Raw genomic sequence first — 17,508 nt, forward strand, 5'->3', positions numbered from 1 at the left:
CACATCGAACACAACACAACTTTACACAAACTGCTTACCACTGCCTTTGGGGTTCGCTGTATAGCCAAAATTCTGTTCCCAAGGGAAAATTTGATACATTTCACCTCCCCCTTGTCTTCCATCCTTTAAAACAAAGTATGCATGAAAATGTCAGCTTTTGGTACATTCAGCAAAATCCAAGGAATAAGTAGGAGTCACTCTGGAAGCATAAAGTAAGATATATAAACGGTTAAACCAAGTGAATACTGCAGAAATGTTGCACTTTCATTAAACTCAACACAAAACACACACCGTTGAACTTTTGCTTGCTTGAAGTACTTAGTGCACAGACTCAAAGGTTGAATTCACCCTAGGAGGATATAACACTCAATTGCGCCTAAATGTTAATTTTCTGCAGCTATCAACTATATTATATATATATATATATACACACACATACATATATATACATATATATATATACATATATATATATATATATATATATATTCACTGAAAAAACCATAGGTTATAGACCATATATAGTTAGGAATTAGCATTTAGAAAACCTTATTTTACTCACACAAAACCATTGAAATTCCATATATAGTTAGTTGCACTAACTATATATCGCGCACCCGCAATCCACTGCTGATGATGTCACATATTACATCATTCATGACATGGTCAGTGACATCACTGATGACATCACTGATGACATCACTGATGACATCTCAAATGACATCACTGATGACAACATCCAGTGATTATGTGTTTCTGTAAAGTTTAAATATGTTTTACATATTGAAGAATGAGTGGATGTATAAGTGTCTGAATGAAGGTTTTAGTAGGTGCGTGATTGACTGTATGAGTGAGTGATTAAATGCGTCTTACTAAATGCACGGGTTAGTGACTAAACTGTCTGAAAGTGTGCATCAGCATGTCTGTTGTTGTGCAAGCTGCTGCATGTGTTGATCAGTAGCTATATAAGTAGCTATATGGGTTATTGATTGGTTGCACAAGTATTTGTATGGGAGACAGTGTGTGTATGGCTGGCTGGGAGGTGTGTGACTCTGTGCAGATCAATGTGTACTTGTATCAGTGATTCTATAAGAGAGTAAGTATGTGTTAGTATATGTTTGAAAATGTAAGGTACTCTATGTTTAACTGTGTAGATTAGAAAATGGAACTGTGATTGATTCTTTACAGGACTGACTAGGTGTGTGAGTAACTCCATGGATGAGTGGCAGAGTGTGAGTGTCTGTATAGGTGTATGAGTGCATATGATAGTGTTGTAAAGATGAGTGATTGTATGTATGAATGATTGTATGGGTGAATGAGTGAATGTGTGTGTAGACGTAGGAATCAGTGAGTGCGTATGTAGTAACTAGTATTGGTGTGTCAATGGTTTCAAAAATTATACTCTGTATTTAACACTGGGTGTAACAGAGGTTATATTAAAGTGTGAGGAGATGCATTGTATTGTCACATTAATGATATCATCATTGATGTGACCATTGATGTCAAATGAGATATCATCAGTGATGTCATTTGAGATGTCATCAGTGATGTCATCAGTGATGTCACTGACCATGTCATGAATGATGTAATATGTGACATCATCAGCAGTGGATTGCGGGTGCGCGATATATAGTTAGTGCAACTAACTATATATGGAATTTCAATGGTTTTGTGTGAGTAAAATAAGGTTTTCTAAATGCTAATTCCTAACTATATATGGTCTATAACCTATGGTTTTTTCAGTGAATTTTCAAGGTTTTGTAAATGCTAATTCCTAACTATATATGGTCTATAACCTATGGTTTTTTCTGTGAATTTCATTGGTTTTTTAACAGCTAATATCTGTAGCTGTAAAATGTATTCTTCTTTAAATCCAAAAATATATTTTATATGTTTATGAATAATTTTTTTTTTAAATATTTTTTTTTCTACGTTCCCGCTTCGCGAATCGGGAAGCTTCCCGTTAGCTGACCTTGATGCCGCGAAATAGACCGCGAGCCGGTAAACGTTTCTTTACCGCAAGTGCCGCGTTAGAAAACAACATCGTGACGCCTCCCGTCCGCATGACGTTCCACGTTGTCGCGTGATACGTCATATGACGTGCTACGTTAGCGAACTGGTACGCGAAGCGAGTCGCAAAGCGCAGGTTTCTGGAAGCAAACCGTGAGGCCCTGCAAAGCGCTTAACGTAAACACAGCAAGTCATGTGACTTGGTAATAACACTTTTCATTGGTTCATTTCACTTTTGGTTTCCTAATGATGTAAGACTAGGTCATATAATCTAAAATGAACACTTTTGATTGGTTGAGAACTCTTGTTTTTCCCAAATGATGAAAATCCCTCCTTCTTTCCTCACTCTGACTTTCATCATTGTGAGAGAAAGACCCTTTGTGATCACTGAGCAATGGCTTCTTTAGTAGCTTCAGCTGGTGCTTCCCCACCACCTCCACCACATCCAAGGAAGAGTGGACCACCTGCTCAAGTTATAATTCAACAAGAAGAGGAAGAAGAGGAACAGGACGACGAGCACGAAGAGAGGCAGTTTTTGCCTGAGCAGCCCAAGACGTCTCACCGGAAAGAAAACTTCATTTGGCAATTTTTTTAAATTCCCAAAGGTCAGAAAAAAGTAAATGCAAGATACGTAACTTGCCTTATATGTCAAGATAGACTGTCCAGAGGAACCGAGAAAAAATACAGTTTCGGAAACTACACAATGCATCGCCATATGACTAGGTGGCATCCTAACAACTACAGTGCTGCACAGTTTCGGAACGACCTAGATAATCTCCCTATTATGGCCAGAAGATCTGTTGTACCGGAAGTAACGGGACCAGAGGGCAGGGAGATGGTGCCAAATATACAAATGAAATTTGGTGAAGTAAAACACACCTGCGTATTTTGCGATGGATTCATTTCCTACGGAGAAAAAAGCATCACTCTGATCAACAGAGCTATTGACTATCATATGCAAGTTTGTACGAAACGCCCAAAATAATAAATACTTCTTTTTTTGTTTTGTTGCTCCTGTTGAGCCCTTTACAATGAATCGTTTTCATTGCCCCCTCCAAGAAAAACCCAAAAAAATATAAAACCTCAGAAAAATTCAAAAAAAGTAAAAAAATGTTCCGAAAAATAATAAAAAAAATATAAAACAACAAAAACAATAAAAAAAAAAAGTTCTTTTCAGAACTACCTCCCCGTTATTAAAAAATTGGTACAATATTTGGAACTGTGCCAACCTCTATTTCTCTTAGTTCGCTTCCCAGTTCGCTCGCCGGTACGCGAACTAGAAGCGAACCAAAAACAGTAAGTATAAGGGAAGGAAACAGACACTTATGTTAAAAGAAAGACAGCTATAGGGGAGTAAACTAGAGATACTATTACCCGTAATCCACTGCTGATGATGTCACATATTACATCATTCATGACATGCTCAGTGACATCATCAGCAGAGGATTGCGGGTTTTTTGGCAACGTGCCTTATCCACGGTTTAATAACGCTGCCTTTTGCTTTATATACGTTTTCAAATTGTATGAAATATATACCAATAGGTCGTTATGAACCTTTAGGTAGTGCTTTTCTTCATGAGGTCTGGTCGCTTCCATACACATACAGATGTTTCAAAGATGATCAAGAAGTTTATCTGAATGGAGAGGAATGCACTGAGACGCCAGATCATTCACTAATGTGTAGGCACATACAGTTACACGGTTCATGCAACAAACACCGACCAAATATGGCTTGCGTGTTGCAAGGCACGCCAGTTCCTGCTATCATCCCCACGTTCAAGTTGTTGGAAAATGGTAGTTATTTGATGCTCAATAATGAAGATTGTTCTGAGTTAATTGAAAAGGGTCTGCACCTCTGTACGGGTGTTCGCTATGTGAAGCACGAAAGTTTCACGGGCCGAACTCAAGGCCACCTCTCTCTGAGACAAAAGAGCTCTTATTCTTGCCATGCCGTTGAAATCTGTCCCAAGGTTGGTATTTGTGGCCAGATTGAAAACTCCCTATGTTCATGTGTGGGAGGAAATAGAACATTTCTGCAGCAAATAACCCGTTCACTTACTGTTACGATAAAAGGAATACTTTTAATTCAGATTTGCCTTTCAATTTCAGCAAGATGGTTCCGACTATCTTTAACGCATCCTCCACAAAGACCCTGGCGCACTTTTTTAAAGTTGTTACCAGTGGTCTCGTGACTTCATTTGAGAAAATCTTTGGAGTCATCCATGCTTCCTTTCATTCTATTTTCTCCACTCTGGTTCGTGGATTGGCATTTTTACTTGCATTACCAGCGGACGCTCTTGTGCTTTTTTACATTTTTAAATATGGATGTCCCTCCTATGCAACCTCCCACCCTGCAGCTGCTGACACTGTTCCGCAATCGCATGCTAGAATATTATGGCACAATGCCGTTGGCGATATTAAGCACGGCATATGGATTATCTTTTCGATTCTCCTACTTCACCTGTGTCCAGCCTGTATTTCACTGCCTGACCTGTGATTTCGATTGGGCCATTGATTTGTGTCTCTGCGGACCGGTTTCTCCTGACGTCGACTTTAATCAGCTGATGACTCCTATCATTACTCACGAGTTGGTTTGTCCTGGCGAAAGGATTATGGCTGTGGCATTGATGCATGGACTACTTGGTCCCTGGAATTTACTGGCGGCAGCACAGTCTTTCTTGGAACAGAGCTTTCTTGAAAACCCACCGAGCTGTCCTCTGATGGTGATAGAGGATCCGGTGCTGGGAGAGCACGTATGTTCTTTTCCGCTTTTAAATTGGATGGCTGAACTGTTTTCGGATGAAGACGGTGACTTCCTATTGGAGGCTGTTGCAGCTTATTTTGCATACACAGTTATGTCATAGACCTTTTTCATGTTTGATATGCTGAGTACTAGCATTTCATTGACAATTCATTGACTTATTTGTCAAGTTTTTATTATTTACCTTGCCTATTGGCTTAAGACTCGATAAAGTACTTGGCTGTTTGATTTTTCTTTAGCATTAAATTTTCCTAGTTTTTAATGCTTTACCTTGCGGACCGTCCACATATAAACTTGCAATCTACTCTCATGAGATGGCACTTCTATTATCTTATTCAGTTCGTTTCCGGATCATGGGGAGGTGTCATCTAGGTCCTGGATATCTTTACACCGTGTTAAGTTAGCATGGGCTCATTACCGGTTTAAACGCCATTTTTCCTTTTTTGCAACTTCTGCACACGACACTTAGTTGTTGCTTTAGCTTTCCACCTAGTAGTTCATCGTGGTTTACATGAGAATAATATGTTATTGCTCTACTATCTGCTTTGCTTGTTAAACTATATCTGTACAGCGAGTGCTAAAGTTTCAAGAACAACACGATACAGAATTGTTATGAGGTCTGATCTCCACGACTTCATACTCATAACATAAGTGCAACTTCTGCCAATTCTGGGCATGAGGCGGGTTTTATATTGCTTTGCCGAACACACATACACAACAGTTGATGCGGTTCACATGAAGAGAGAGCTGGTGTATGCTGATGTGATTCCTTCAAATCTAAGACACTAAAGTATGGGCACGCCCTAAACCAACACAAAGAGACCTTCTTAGCAAATAATATAATATGTGTATTAGGGAGGGTGAGATATAAGCAGCCGCGGGCCGTGGAGGGAGTTACGGTGAGGCAGGGAGGCGGGGAGGGGGAGAAGCAGGGTGGAGCCCTCTCTACCTTGCCCCTCCCCCTCCCCGCCTCCCTGCCCCACCGTAACTCCCTCCACGGCCCGCGGCTGCTTATAAGTGTTGCTAACTCTTATTCATTTACAGCATGTTAACATACTGTCACCATTCGCTTTTTATGTACTAGTAACTATGCTGGTAATTTTGCTACTGATAATATGTGTACTTGTATTCTCCACCCTGCTTCTCCCCCTCCCCGCCTCCCTGCCTCACCGTAACTCCCTCCACGGCCCGCGGCTGCTAATAAGTGTTGCTAACTCTTATTCATTTACAGCATGTTAACATACTGTCACCATTCGCTTTTTATGTACTACTGACTATGCTGGTAATTTTGCTACTGATAATATGTGTACTTGTATAATCTAAGATACTACGCCTCAGAAGACGGCATTAGTAAATAAACATTTCAAATACACATGTGTTCTTCTTAACTCCATGTTCTGGTTTCTAAGAAATATATAACGACCGACTGTTCATGAGTTCCACGTATCCTGAGGTACTATAAGTTCATATTCTGGATTGTCTAAACATTGAGAGTTTGTTATATCCAATGTGACACTGTACCTAGCTTGCTAAGGAGTTTTTGATTACTAACGTGAGTTTTGGGACACCCTAATTCGCCGAGGTTCCAATCCTCTGTCCACAGTTCTGTGTGAGAACAGAAACCCTGCGACAGGGGCACCCCCGACCCTTGCTGGAGCTTCATCACACTTGCGATACAACTCCAGCAATGCGCCACCTTTACGGCACAGATACATCACGCATCTGTGCTGTTTTTGCCCCATGATGCGCCGCATTGTAAATGCAGCACACCATAGGTGACGGAACAGCGGCACAGAATGACTAACACATCCCTGGTGATGCGCCAGTCATCATAAATGTATCCCTATGCTTCTTATCTTGTTAGAGATGAACCGCCATATGTATCATCAAAGTTTTTTGCATTTCCTAAATAGCGAACTTTAAGGAATAAATAGCGATTCTTTACCATTCCTAGTTTGCGATTAGCTATTTGCTAATTACAAATTACCCATTCATTTCCTTCATTTCCATAGGGCGGTTGGACTCACTTTTAGCTCGAACGGCTGAATGGATTTGCACGAAACTTGGCAAAATTGTAGGGACTGGTAGCCCGATGTGCCTTTGCTATGTCTCAAGATATATGCTCCAGTGGTTTTTACGAAAATTAACTTTGAAAAATATATATTGGGCTACATTGGCCTATATATATGTTGGAGCCCAAATGTAGCCCAATGTAGCCCAATGAAGCCCAATGTAGCCCAATGTAGCCCAAAGATGGCCGCCAGACACACAAAAAAACAAATGTAGCCCAAATATCAGCCAGATGTAGCCCAACTATAGCCCAGTGACAGAATGACCAATCCGCTTCGCAAACCTCCGTTACGCGAGGCGGAGCGCTGTTACAGATATATATCTTTTTTTGAACGTTAATTTCTCAAAATCCACTGGAGCACATATATTGAGACCTAGCAAAGGCACATCGGGCTACCAGTCCCTACAATTTTGCCAAGTTTCGTGCAAATCCATTCAGCCGTTCGATTATTATTATTATTTTATTTTTTTGCCCCGCGGGGCCCTTTTAAAACCTCCACATCAAACCTAGGGGGTCAGCGAGGATCTACTATTCCCCTTTATGGTCATTTGCCCCTTCGCTTTGGCCTCCTCTTGTCTCTCGATCCTACCGAGAGACAAGATGGCGGCCGCTACGGACTGTTTGGAATGTTGACAGACGCCAGAGAACCAATCAGCTTCGCTTCACAAAGCTCCGTTGCGCGAAAAGTACGCGTCCTGGGCCGCTGCCCGGTCCGCTGTTACAGATATATATCTTTTTTTAAACGTTAATTTCTCAAAATCCACTGGAGCACATATATTGAGACCTACAAAAGGCACATCGGGCTACCAGTCCCTACAATTTTGCCAAGTTTCGTGCAAATCCATTCAGCCGTTCGGGCTAAAAGTGAGGCCAACCGCCCTATGGAAAACTCAATGTTAAAAACACGTTTTGGGACCCCCCTTTTTTCTCGGCCCCCACTGGACGAACCCCCCCCCAAATTTTCAAGGGCTGCTCAGAAACAAAATGTGCCATTTTCCTGAAAATTTCAGCCAATTCCGTCCACAAACGCCAAAGTTATTAGACATAGAATTTTCAAAAAACCCATAGAGAAAAAATCCTAACTATATATACCTACTGGCGACCGCCAGTAGGTATATATATATATATATATATATATATATATATATATATATATATATATATATATATATCACTCACTCCGCTTCCTGATGCACTCTGGAGTCTCACCAGCCGGCAAGAAGTACACGGACACGGACCAGTTAGGTGCTGTAGTCTTTAATTGCAGAAAAAAGTCAAAGACGTTTCGGCTCAACGGAGCCTTGTTCACATGACAACGTTACTTTGAGAGGACAGCCCTTTTAAAGTGCACGTGTTTTAACATAATTGATACCACCTGTGAGTTTTAGGTATGAACATGAAAGACATACTGGGTCAGTTTGCTAATCGACATACAGCAACCATATCATGTTATTACGTTCTAATTACAGTAAAATACCGTAAATAAATACGTTTGCTGATATGACAAATCAAGGTGTAAAATAATGTGGATTACATAATGAGGAAATTTCATAGTAAAATACATTTTTTGTAAGGGAAAGGTTGACAATTCCAGTTATACTATGTTACATAATCAAAAAACAGTTTCTATCTTTTGCTTAAGAACATTAATTAAAATAATCAGATATCTAAAATGGACTCCAGGTAAGGAATTAATTTAAAGTGCAAATGCTTTTCTAAAGATGTACAAATATTGCTTTCAGTCCATACTGATAGTGCAAAATATCGCAAAATATGGCAAGTTGGGCATAATATCCCCCATCTTCATGTGCAAAATACGCTACTCTCTCCTATCCTAAACCTTCGTCCTATTTTATACTAAATGTTGGTTATTTAACCAGTACATCTAAGGTGAAATATATGACCGGTATGTTCAGAGAAGCTGTTTTAAAATGAGAAACCTGATAAATTTGTATCACATTAATAACCTGTTATTTCTTGTTTACTCATATCTTATAACAACCCACATATTTCACAACTTTATCATAGTCAATATGAATAAAAACATGCCTAATAGTCCATACATCATATTAATGTTTGAAAAATCCCAAAAATTAAGTCACAGAGGACTGCTTGGGAGTGAGGTTCCCCACAGTCCCTATCTGTGTAAAGTGCCCAACAAAGGTGAATTTTGTTTAAAAACATATTACAATTCAACATAAGTAGCAGCAAAATTCAGTAATTATTGTCAGAAATGAATCTAGTCGCAGCCTTCTCATGGTGCACATGTGGTTTCACCCAACCGGGCTCTTCCCGCATGTGCAAACCACAAGGAGGAGACCAATGACATATACGATTCTTTATACAATGAGAATTTATGGCAAGCATGTATACAAATCTTCAGTTACGTTAAGACCTACAGGAGTCTTTGTATTGAGCAAGAGGATGTACTTGGTTTCGAGCCTTCTTAATTTGGCGTCCCTGTCCCCTCCTCTCCAACTATTCATGATTGCATCAATCACCCAATATTTGAGGCTGGTGTTATCACTGTGGTGGACATCTCTGAAATGCCGTGCCACAGGATAGGTATTGTCGCCATTTGTGATTGCACGTAGGTGCTGGAGGATGCGTTTGTGGACAGCATGTTTGGTGCTGCCCACATACCTGAGTTGACGGGGACATTGTAAAACATATATTGCAAATTCTGTTTTGCAAGTGAGGACCTGAGAAAATGGATGCTGATTATCAGTGAACCCATCTTTGTAAGTTTTGGTGTTCTCACCGTGTAGGCAGGCTTTGCAGGTCTTACACCTGTAAAAACCTTTATTTTCCTGCCACCATGGGGAATTCACAAAAGGTTCAGGGTTTGTTACCACTATGTGATCACGTAGGGATGGGGCCTTGCTAAAAGTGAGAGAAACTCTGTTGGGGACAGTTTTACCAATAATATTGTCCTTCATCACCAATGGCCAGTGCTTATCAATAATCCTACGCACTTGTTGGTGCTGTTTGTTGTATATATATATATATATATACACACATATATATATATATATATTACACACACACGTCATCATTTTGATAGCTGCAGAAAATTCTCATTTTGGTGCATTGTTTGAGTCTGATTCAGAATTAAAACTTGTGTGCAAAAGTTTGCACTAACAATTCATCTTTTCTCTGTCAAATTTCGCCTGACAAAAACCTGACAAAATTTGTGCAGGGAAAATAATGTAATATTGCAGGTTCTGCAGCTCAGAATGGAGACAAAGGAGCAGACATACCAACGTTGTACCCCAATCTGAGCTACGGAATGTGGATATGGGAGATATTAACAAAATGGGACAAAAGAAAGTCACTGTATCTTATTTCCTCACGCATTAGTCCATCCAGGTAATATCAAGGACACTGAATAGAGCATTTTATAAATGGAAGAAGAAGCCAGTTATACAATATGGGGAATCCTAAAATAGCAGAGAGAGGGCACTTGGATTGCCCAGTGTATGATATGCCCTGCTCTCATCAAAAAGTACCAAAGGTAATTTAGAGGAAGGAAATTTCGGAATTATGCATTTAAGGGTTATTTGCTCTTTAATCAATGTATTAGGTGGAATCATTACCTTGTGGGGAGCCCACCTAATAAAGCCTTAAGCTTATACAATATGAAGGTAGGTCACCAATCCAAAAGATGGGGAGAGAGAGAACACCGAGATGTGAGTGGATATTAAAACATTTTATCCACACACATCTCGTCATATTTTTGATCTACAAACAGTTGCACCTACTCAGACATCGAAGGTTTACATGTACTCATTCCAAGCCGTCTTTTGGCATAAATGACATTAGTAATGAATAAGGTGTACAGTGCCAGCATGACACAGAAACGGTGCCCAGTGTAGCTGAACAAACACTGTGTGTAAGCTTGGGAGAAAGGAATTGTGGTAATTCTAGAGGAGATAGACACCTTCTTCCTCCTACAGAAAACAGGTCTTCACAATACTAAAGCTCAATGGAGGGGTTCAGGGAGGGGAATTAATGGCTCACTTGGGCTCCACTGACCCCGAAATGTAGTAGAACTCGACAATAACTAGCCTTCAATGTTCAATGAGCTGTGAAGGTTAAATGTCGTGGCGAGAGATCCTAGAATTAGTAAAGCAGTCTATCTCTCTGTATGGCAGGCACTTGGGTTTAACAACCCTCTGTAGAGGTTTGTGTTTAACCATGAACACTTACTCGGAGACTGAATGAAATACATCTAACCTTGCAAGAACAACATAGACCACTATATTACCTGAAGGAGATTGGGTTTCTGTCATCTGGTCCTTTCACAACAACCCCAGTGGTCCCACCAGTCCGAACAGCAAACACCTAGAAAGGATAAACATACGCTGTAACTGTAAAGACAACTATATAAGCTCATACGTTCACACAATTATGGTTGTTTCATAAAGGGTATCAACTCGATAGATGCAACCATTAGGATTCCTGAATTCTGATGTATAGCCCCCGCAGGACCATGTCACAATCGCCAGGCTCAATCATGCGCCTCATTTTATCATTTTGAGCGACCTATATTTTCACGTGCTGGATACTTGCGTCACAAGTTCTCCGAAAAGTGCTCCATGTGTTTATGAATACTGCTCACCAACAGGGCTCTAGACCAGCGTTTCCTTCACTGTGGGTTGCAAGCCAGTTTCTGGTGGGTCGCGAAAGAGCAATAAACAAAGATACCTTTAAATTTAGTGTGTGCTATGCTTCAAAGACTAGGTCAAATGGTTGTCTATGTCTTCTCATAAATTGCTGCTTATTATTTTACAAGGGGATTGGTGTTTACTTTCCTGTCTCCAACTACAAATAGAGACAAGTTTTTAAGTGAACTATGTGACAATCTTTCTTGGGTACAGAAATGTGAAAGGAAAGGCTGAAGAACATACAACAACATTTTAATACCTGTAAATGAACTCTACACATATTTCAAAACTTATCCGCAGTTAGGAAAGCACAAATAAAGCACAGTTTTTTTGCAATTCTGAAGTGTGATGGAAATAAAGATTTTAATAGGATCAAAACAAATCAGACAATTATGCGGTGAAGCGCAAATTATAAACATTTACTGAAACACGATTTCAAAACAATCACCTGAGTGCTATATACTGTTATCAGTAATACTGTATGTCCGTGCAAATTTAGTGTTACCACACAATGCTTTAGTAATACATTTGAGACATGTACTACAAAATGCACCACCAGCTTCATACTGCACCCTTACTACACTCCTGATGTATACATTTGATATGCTTTGCATGAATCCAGGACTTTTCACCAACCCTATGACTTCAATGACATAACATTGATGTTAGCATACCAACTGTGAAAATTGTTCCACTTGTGCAAAGGTGTTGAACTATGTTCCTAAGTCCAATTTTTAAACAAATGTTTGCAAGTTTTCTCAAGCTATATTCTGGTGAGCCTTCCAGAACTTTTTGCTGCAATTTTTTTTTATCTACTTCACAAAGCCATTTGAACAGAAAATGTGTTCACTGTATAGAATCATCCCACTTGGGTACAACTTTCACACATAAATTGGGAAATGGATGTAACCCGACAGAGCTGCATACAAGGTTTGAGCCCCAGAGTTGGCTCTGAGCAAATAATTTAATCTGGCTTTATGTAATTCAATCTGGTACTCATGTAAAGCACTCCAATGTCCTTGGGCAGTGTTCATTTTATATAAAACTGATATAATCACTGAACAGGTCGTGAGAGATTTAATAGGCGAGGTCATAAGCACTGCATTTTGGGCACGAGTTATGGTTAGCTCAGGTAACTATAACTGCTGAATTTTACCGATTTTCCATGAGTGAAATCTAAGCCTAACTATAACATCTCAGTAACCTGTGTTTTTTTTCAGTACATTTCTAATGTTTTTAAAAAATTCTATTTCCTAACTTTAACGTCGCTGCAACCTTTGGGTTTTTTGTAACCGTGACCTTTAAAAGTTGGTGTGCGAGTGGCTGAATGGGTCAGTGAGAGGATTTTATAGGTGTGTGAGTCGGCGTCTGGGTTGAAATAATCAGCGATAGTGAGTCACAGTGGACTCAGAGACTGGCGGGTACAACCGTCTCAAACCAGCTAATGCCTGGCATATGGCAGCGGAGAGATGGGTCGTGTCTTCCTAACTATCGCTGATTATTTCAACCCAGACCCCAGACGCCAGGTCGGAAATATCACCGGCTTTACGGACCATTACCCCATTTGTGCTTACAGCCCTGAAGAGTCACGGGCTCCTTGCCCGCTTGACGAAACATGTGTCGGCTGGTCATTTGCTTTTGAAGTTACCTTTCAACAAAGGAAGGTCAAATACAATCCTTTGAAGAACAAAAAGACTTTCTATTGTGTCCACTTTGTTTCATTTACTACCTATTGTGCTCTTTTGATTAAGCATGATACATGTATACACCTCGCTTAACGTGTGCACAGGATTCTTGTCATATTTACTAATTGATTTTAATGCTCCGCCCGTAACATGCGACCGATTCTTCTCCAGCCCTTCAGGCATCTCTTGTTCTCTTGGGTTATTACGCTTAAAACTGCCCCAGCTGAGGGTTGCTTCACCTAGTGAGGCATTGTGAAAGAACACCAAGCGCTTCCTTCAAATGTGTATGTTTTTTGGTGAAGGATCCTCTTGTGGTTTATAAGGCATTGTGAACGAGTACCAAGCACTCCCTTAACTATGTGTGTTTTCGGGGGCACGATGAGCATGGCCCCCACTTCACAGACACCGCGCATCAGCTATGTTTTTAATCTCTCCTGCGTGCACCAACCACTTCGTTTGCCGTGCTTGTTTACATTTCAAATGCAACTTTACTCTTTGACATGGTTCATGTGGCACCCGCCTGATGGTTGCTGCTCTTCATTTTATTCTTCAGCAGTGCAACATTGTGAACAAGCACTTCCCTTAACTGGGTGTGTATATTTAGGGGCTTGATGAACACCGACACCATGCATCATCTGTGTTTCATTACTGTGGATGATCAGACATTATGGTTTTGATTTAGGCATGTTCTTGTGAGCTGGAGGTTGAGTATTTCCGAATGTGTAACACTTTCATGCAATTGAACATGCACTGAGCACGAGTACTTCCCTCAAAGTGTGTTTGTTTTTGGAGTACTACGACTGCTGCAGACGCTTTAACATAGCGCTTCATCTCCTGGATTATTACGTTTTAAACTGCATCGGCCGATGGTTGCTGGCTTAGCAAGGCATAGTTGTAAAATGTGTTAAAAGTAAAAGATGCAGGACCGGCACAAACAATGCACCTTTGAGACCCTTCTGAGGGGTGGATACTGAAACGACAGCAGCTGGCGATCTTGAACATTTATCCATAGTTGAGTACATCAGGTTATTACAAGATGCTGTTTTCCTGGTGTGATAGTGCAGTGGAAATGTATACTGTTTAAGATTACACAGAAACAAACAGATGTGCCTTTCTTGCTATTGCTGTAGACGTTTAGTTTTGGGAACCAGGGTTCTTGTCTCGGTTGCTGGTTTCACATCCTGTGTTTTGTGAGGACAAAAAAAATGCAGCTAGTAAAGGAGATAACAGCCATGCTAATCTTTTGGCTAATCTGTTCTTTATGGAACATTTCAAAAGAAAGCCAACAGATTTTTAGGTCTCGTGTTTGGCAGCGTAGCTGTCTCAGCAAGACTTAAAGTGATCTCTATATTGGCTTTAACGCCTTGTAATTTCTCCTGCCCCTCGCCATTGGTTAAAGTCTAGCATTACTGTTGTTTTACTGATTTTTGTTGGCTGTTGGCCCTAAGGTTACTTCAGTGTAGTTCCAAGGCAGCGGCGCCGAACTACAGTTTCGCTCCACTCTGCTCGCACTTAATTACGTGCAGAGTGCCATCTGGTTGGGGCCCCCCTCCCCTCGCTTGTTTATGATCTCTTCCTCCGCATCACTGGTTTACTTTCCTAGGCCATGTGTAACACAATCCTGGCACCGGTTTTGACAAAGAAGGGGAAAGACTGAGAAATTAATTACAACTACAAAACGCTAAAAAAAAAAAAAAACAGAAGGCAGCATCAATCTTCTTCACAGGTTGCAAAGGAAGTGTGCTCAGAAATAGATTTTAAATTATTCCACATGATAACTTGCTGGTATACAGTTTTGTTGAATTTTAAAATATTTAATGGTAAGCAATAAACAATGGAAACATATGGGCATGTTACTTTGTGGCTTGTGAAACTGAATTTGTTTCTTGGGGTTCAGTTTTGGGCACCGTAGCTGCTTTAACATCCAAGGTTACATTTAGGTTAACTCTATTGATTTAAACACAATACAAACACAAGTAAAATGTTTGTGTGGCACAATAGCACAAATTATATTACTTGGAAATGGACAGCGATGTGGGAAATACACAGGCACTACCTAAGCAACCACGCAGCACCCCCACCTCAACATAACTCTGCACAACTCAACACCTCCTCCTCCTGATACTTAGGTGGCAAGGAGTGATGTTGAGGTGATGCTGAGTGATGCCAAGTGATGCTGAGGGGATGCGGAGTGATGCAGCACCCCCTCAGCATCACTTGGCATCACTCAGCACCCCCTCAACATCACTCCTTACCACCTACGTATCATTCAGCATAACCCATGTATCACCTCTGCAACAGTGCATCATAACCTCAGTAGCATCACTAAGCACCACCTCAATCTGCCCTCAGAATATGGCATCTATTCATTGTCGCCTACTGTCCGTCCGCTGCTCACATTAGAATTAAATAACTAGTTCCCAAAGTCGAAAACTCCCATTAAATATGTCCCCACACCATAGCAAAAAAATATATCAAGTCAAGTCAAAAAGGCTTTATTTCGATAAAAGATTATCATAAAAGCTTCACATAAAATTCATAGGTACGATAAGAGAAGCCAAGAGTAAAAACAGATTACAGAAAAGAGCTATGCATAGCAATTATTTACACATCGTGAGTTAAAAGAGAAATTAAACAATTGATTTAAGCCTTTTGGCTCGGATTAACCAGGCCCATGATAAGAATTTAGCGAGAGCACAAGCATAGGTAGTACGGCTATCAGACATTAATATACGAATTGCGTCTGAATGGCACCTAGTACCCAATTGGCGACAAAGATGTTTAAGCCATATTTTCCTAGGTAGATTGTACTCTCCACATTCGAACATAAAATGTGCCAATGTTTCTGGTTTAGCTAGACATACTGGACAGAGCTCAACAGTTTGTGCCGGCGGTTTCCAACTTGAGGAAAAAGTATACAATGGTAGGAGTCCTGCTCTAAATTTAAAATAAAGAGCCCTATCAAAAGGTTTGTCAATGACATCCAGATAAAGTTTTGGGGTTGCGTGCGCTACTGGGGTGTAAGCGCATCCCTGTGGCGGGCACTCTTGTATGGACCCAACACGGAGGTTCCAAAGAAAGTAAAGATCCAAACTTGTAGAAAGTACTTAGAGTTTTTAATTCAAATTTGTATGAATGTATTCCATATTAGCTTCATATGAAAGGCTTGTAAATATTGGCATCAAGCGTTAAAGAAGCTCCAAAAAAAGCTCCGATGCATTTCGGACAGATGTCCTTTTTCAAGGAGCTCTGTGAATGAAGGATATACAAAAACCATAATAAATGATGTATCAAATAACCATGATAAAACATAGAAGACAAACTGCACTTAAAAATAAGTCAAACTGCACTTAAAAATAAGTCAAACTGCACTTAAAAATAAGTGTGAATGATGTGAAAACAACCGCATGCGCCCATGGTGAAGATAGGTATATGGCGAGGTTGAAAAGAGAAAGTCCCCGAGTGAATTCAGACGTGGAATAGCAAAAACCTAAGCGGTCGGTAACAAGCGGATGATAACGTGTTTAAAGGGCAGTTAATAACGGCGGAGCCGTGTGCCTGTGGGATAACGTGCTTGACAACAGGAAAACGGGTGCTTTACGCGGTGTGTAAGTGGGTTTAATAAACGTCAAAGAGCGGCTCACACGAGCATGCACAGTTGAAGCATAAAAATTGATAAGTGTATAGAAGCATGAAAGTGTGAATAAGCAGGGAAAAGTGCCCAAAGCTAACTTACTTCAGAAACATGAAGTGGAGCGTAGGCTGCTCCTAGTCAAACGGCTGTTTGTGAGGAAGTGAGCGCGAGGTTTAGACAAGTGGATATGGGGATGGTAAACACAAAAAAGGGGTATAATGAAAAGGGTGCAAAACGTGAGCCATCTTGGAATGGTGTATAAGTGAGGGGAAAAGTGAAATAAGGATCGTGCAGTTTATGCAAGCATGCAACAAATGCAGGGTAAAGTGCATCGAAAAATGCCCAGGTGGGCATTTAAAGGTAACAACTCAGTTCAGTACGGTCATTCAGACCAAACGGTTTCTGGGATTGCAATCTGTACATCCATGATGTTTCGCGCTGTAGAAGCGTTTTGTTGTTGTCTCTCCCTTCTGTCTTCTGTACAATTTCCAACACTAGGAATTTGAGTTGTGCCTCGCTGTGGTTGGCTTCGTTGAAATGGATAGCGATGTTGGATTTAGTGTTCTTTGTTCGGATGTTGGACTTATGTTCATTTAGTCTGATTTTTATTTTTCGACTGGTTTTGCCCACGTAGGTTTTGCCGCAAGGGCATTTTAACAGGTAGATCAGATTGGCTGAGT

At 40.5% G+C, this 17,508-nt stretch overlaps 1 protein-coding gene across 1 annotated transcript in view; it reads right to left on the reverse strand.

Annotated features, from left to right (window-relative positions):
• Window positions 1-17,508, reverse strand: part of RMC1 (regulator of MON1-CCZ1) — a 266,564-nt gene that overhangs the window by 229,716 nt on the left and 19,340 nt on the right. Inside the window, exons 2-3 of the mRNA XM_078687420.1 lie at window positions 11,110-11,186; window positions 39-123 (exon numbers count right to left, since the gene is read on the reverse strand). Of these exons, the coding sequence (XP_078543546.1) occupies window positions 39-123; window positions 11,110-11,186 (162 nt within the window). The remainder of the gene's footprint in view (window positions 1-38; window positions 124-11,109; window positions 11,187-17,508) is intronic.

This window comes from Lissotriton helveticus, chromosome 4_1 (genome assembly GCF_964261635.1).
Source record: "Lissotriton helveticus chromosome 4_1, aLisHel1.1, whole genome shotgun sequence".
In the NCBI taxonomy this organism is placed as follows: Eukaryota; Metazoa; Chordata; class Amphibia; order Caudata; family Salamandridae; genus Lissotriton; species Lissotriton helveticus.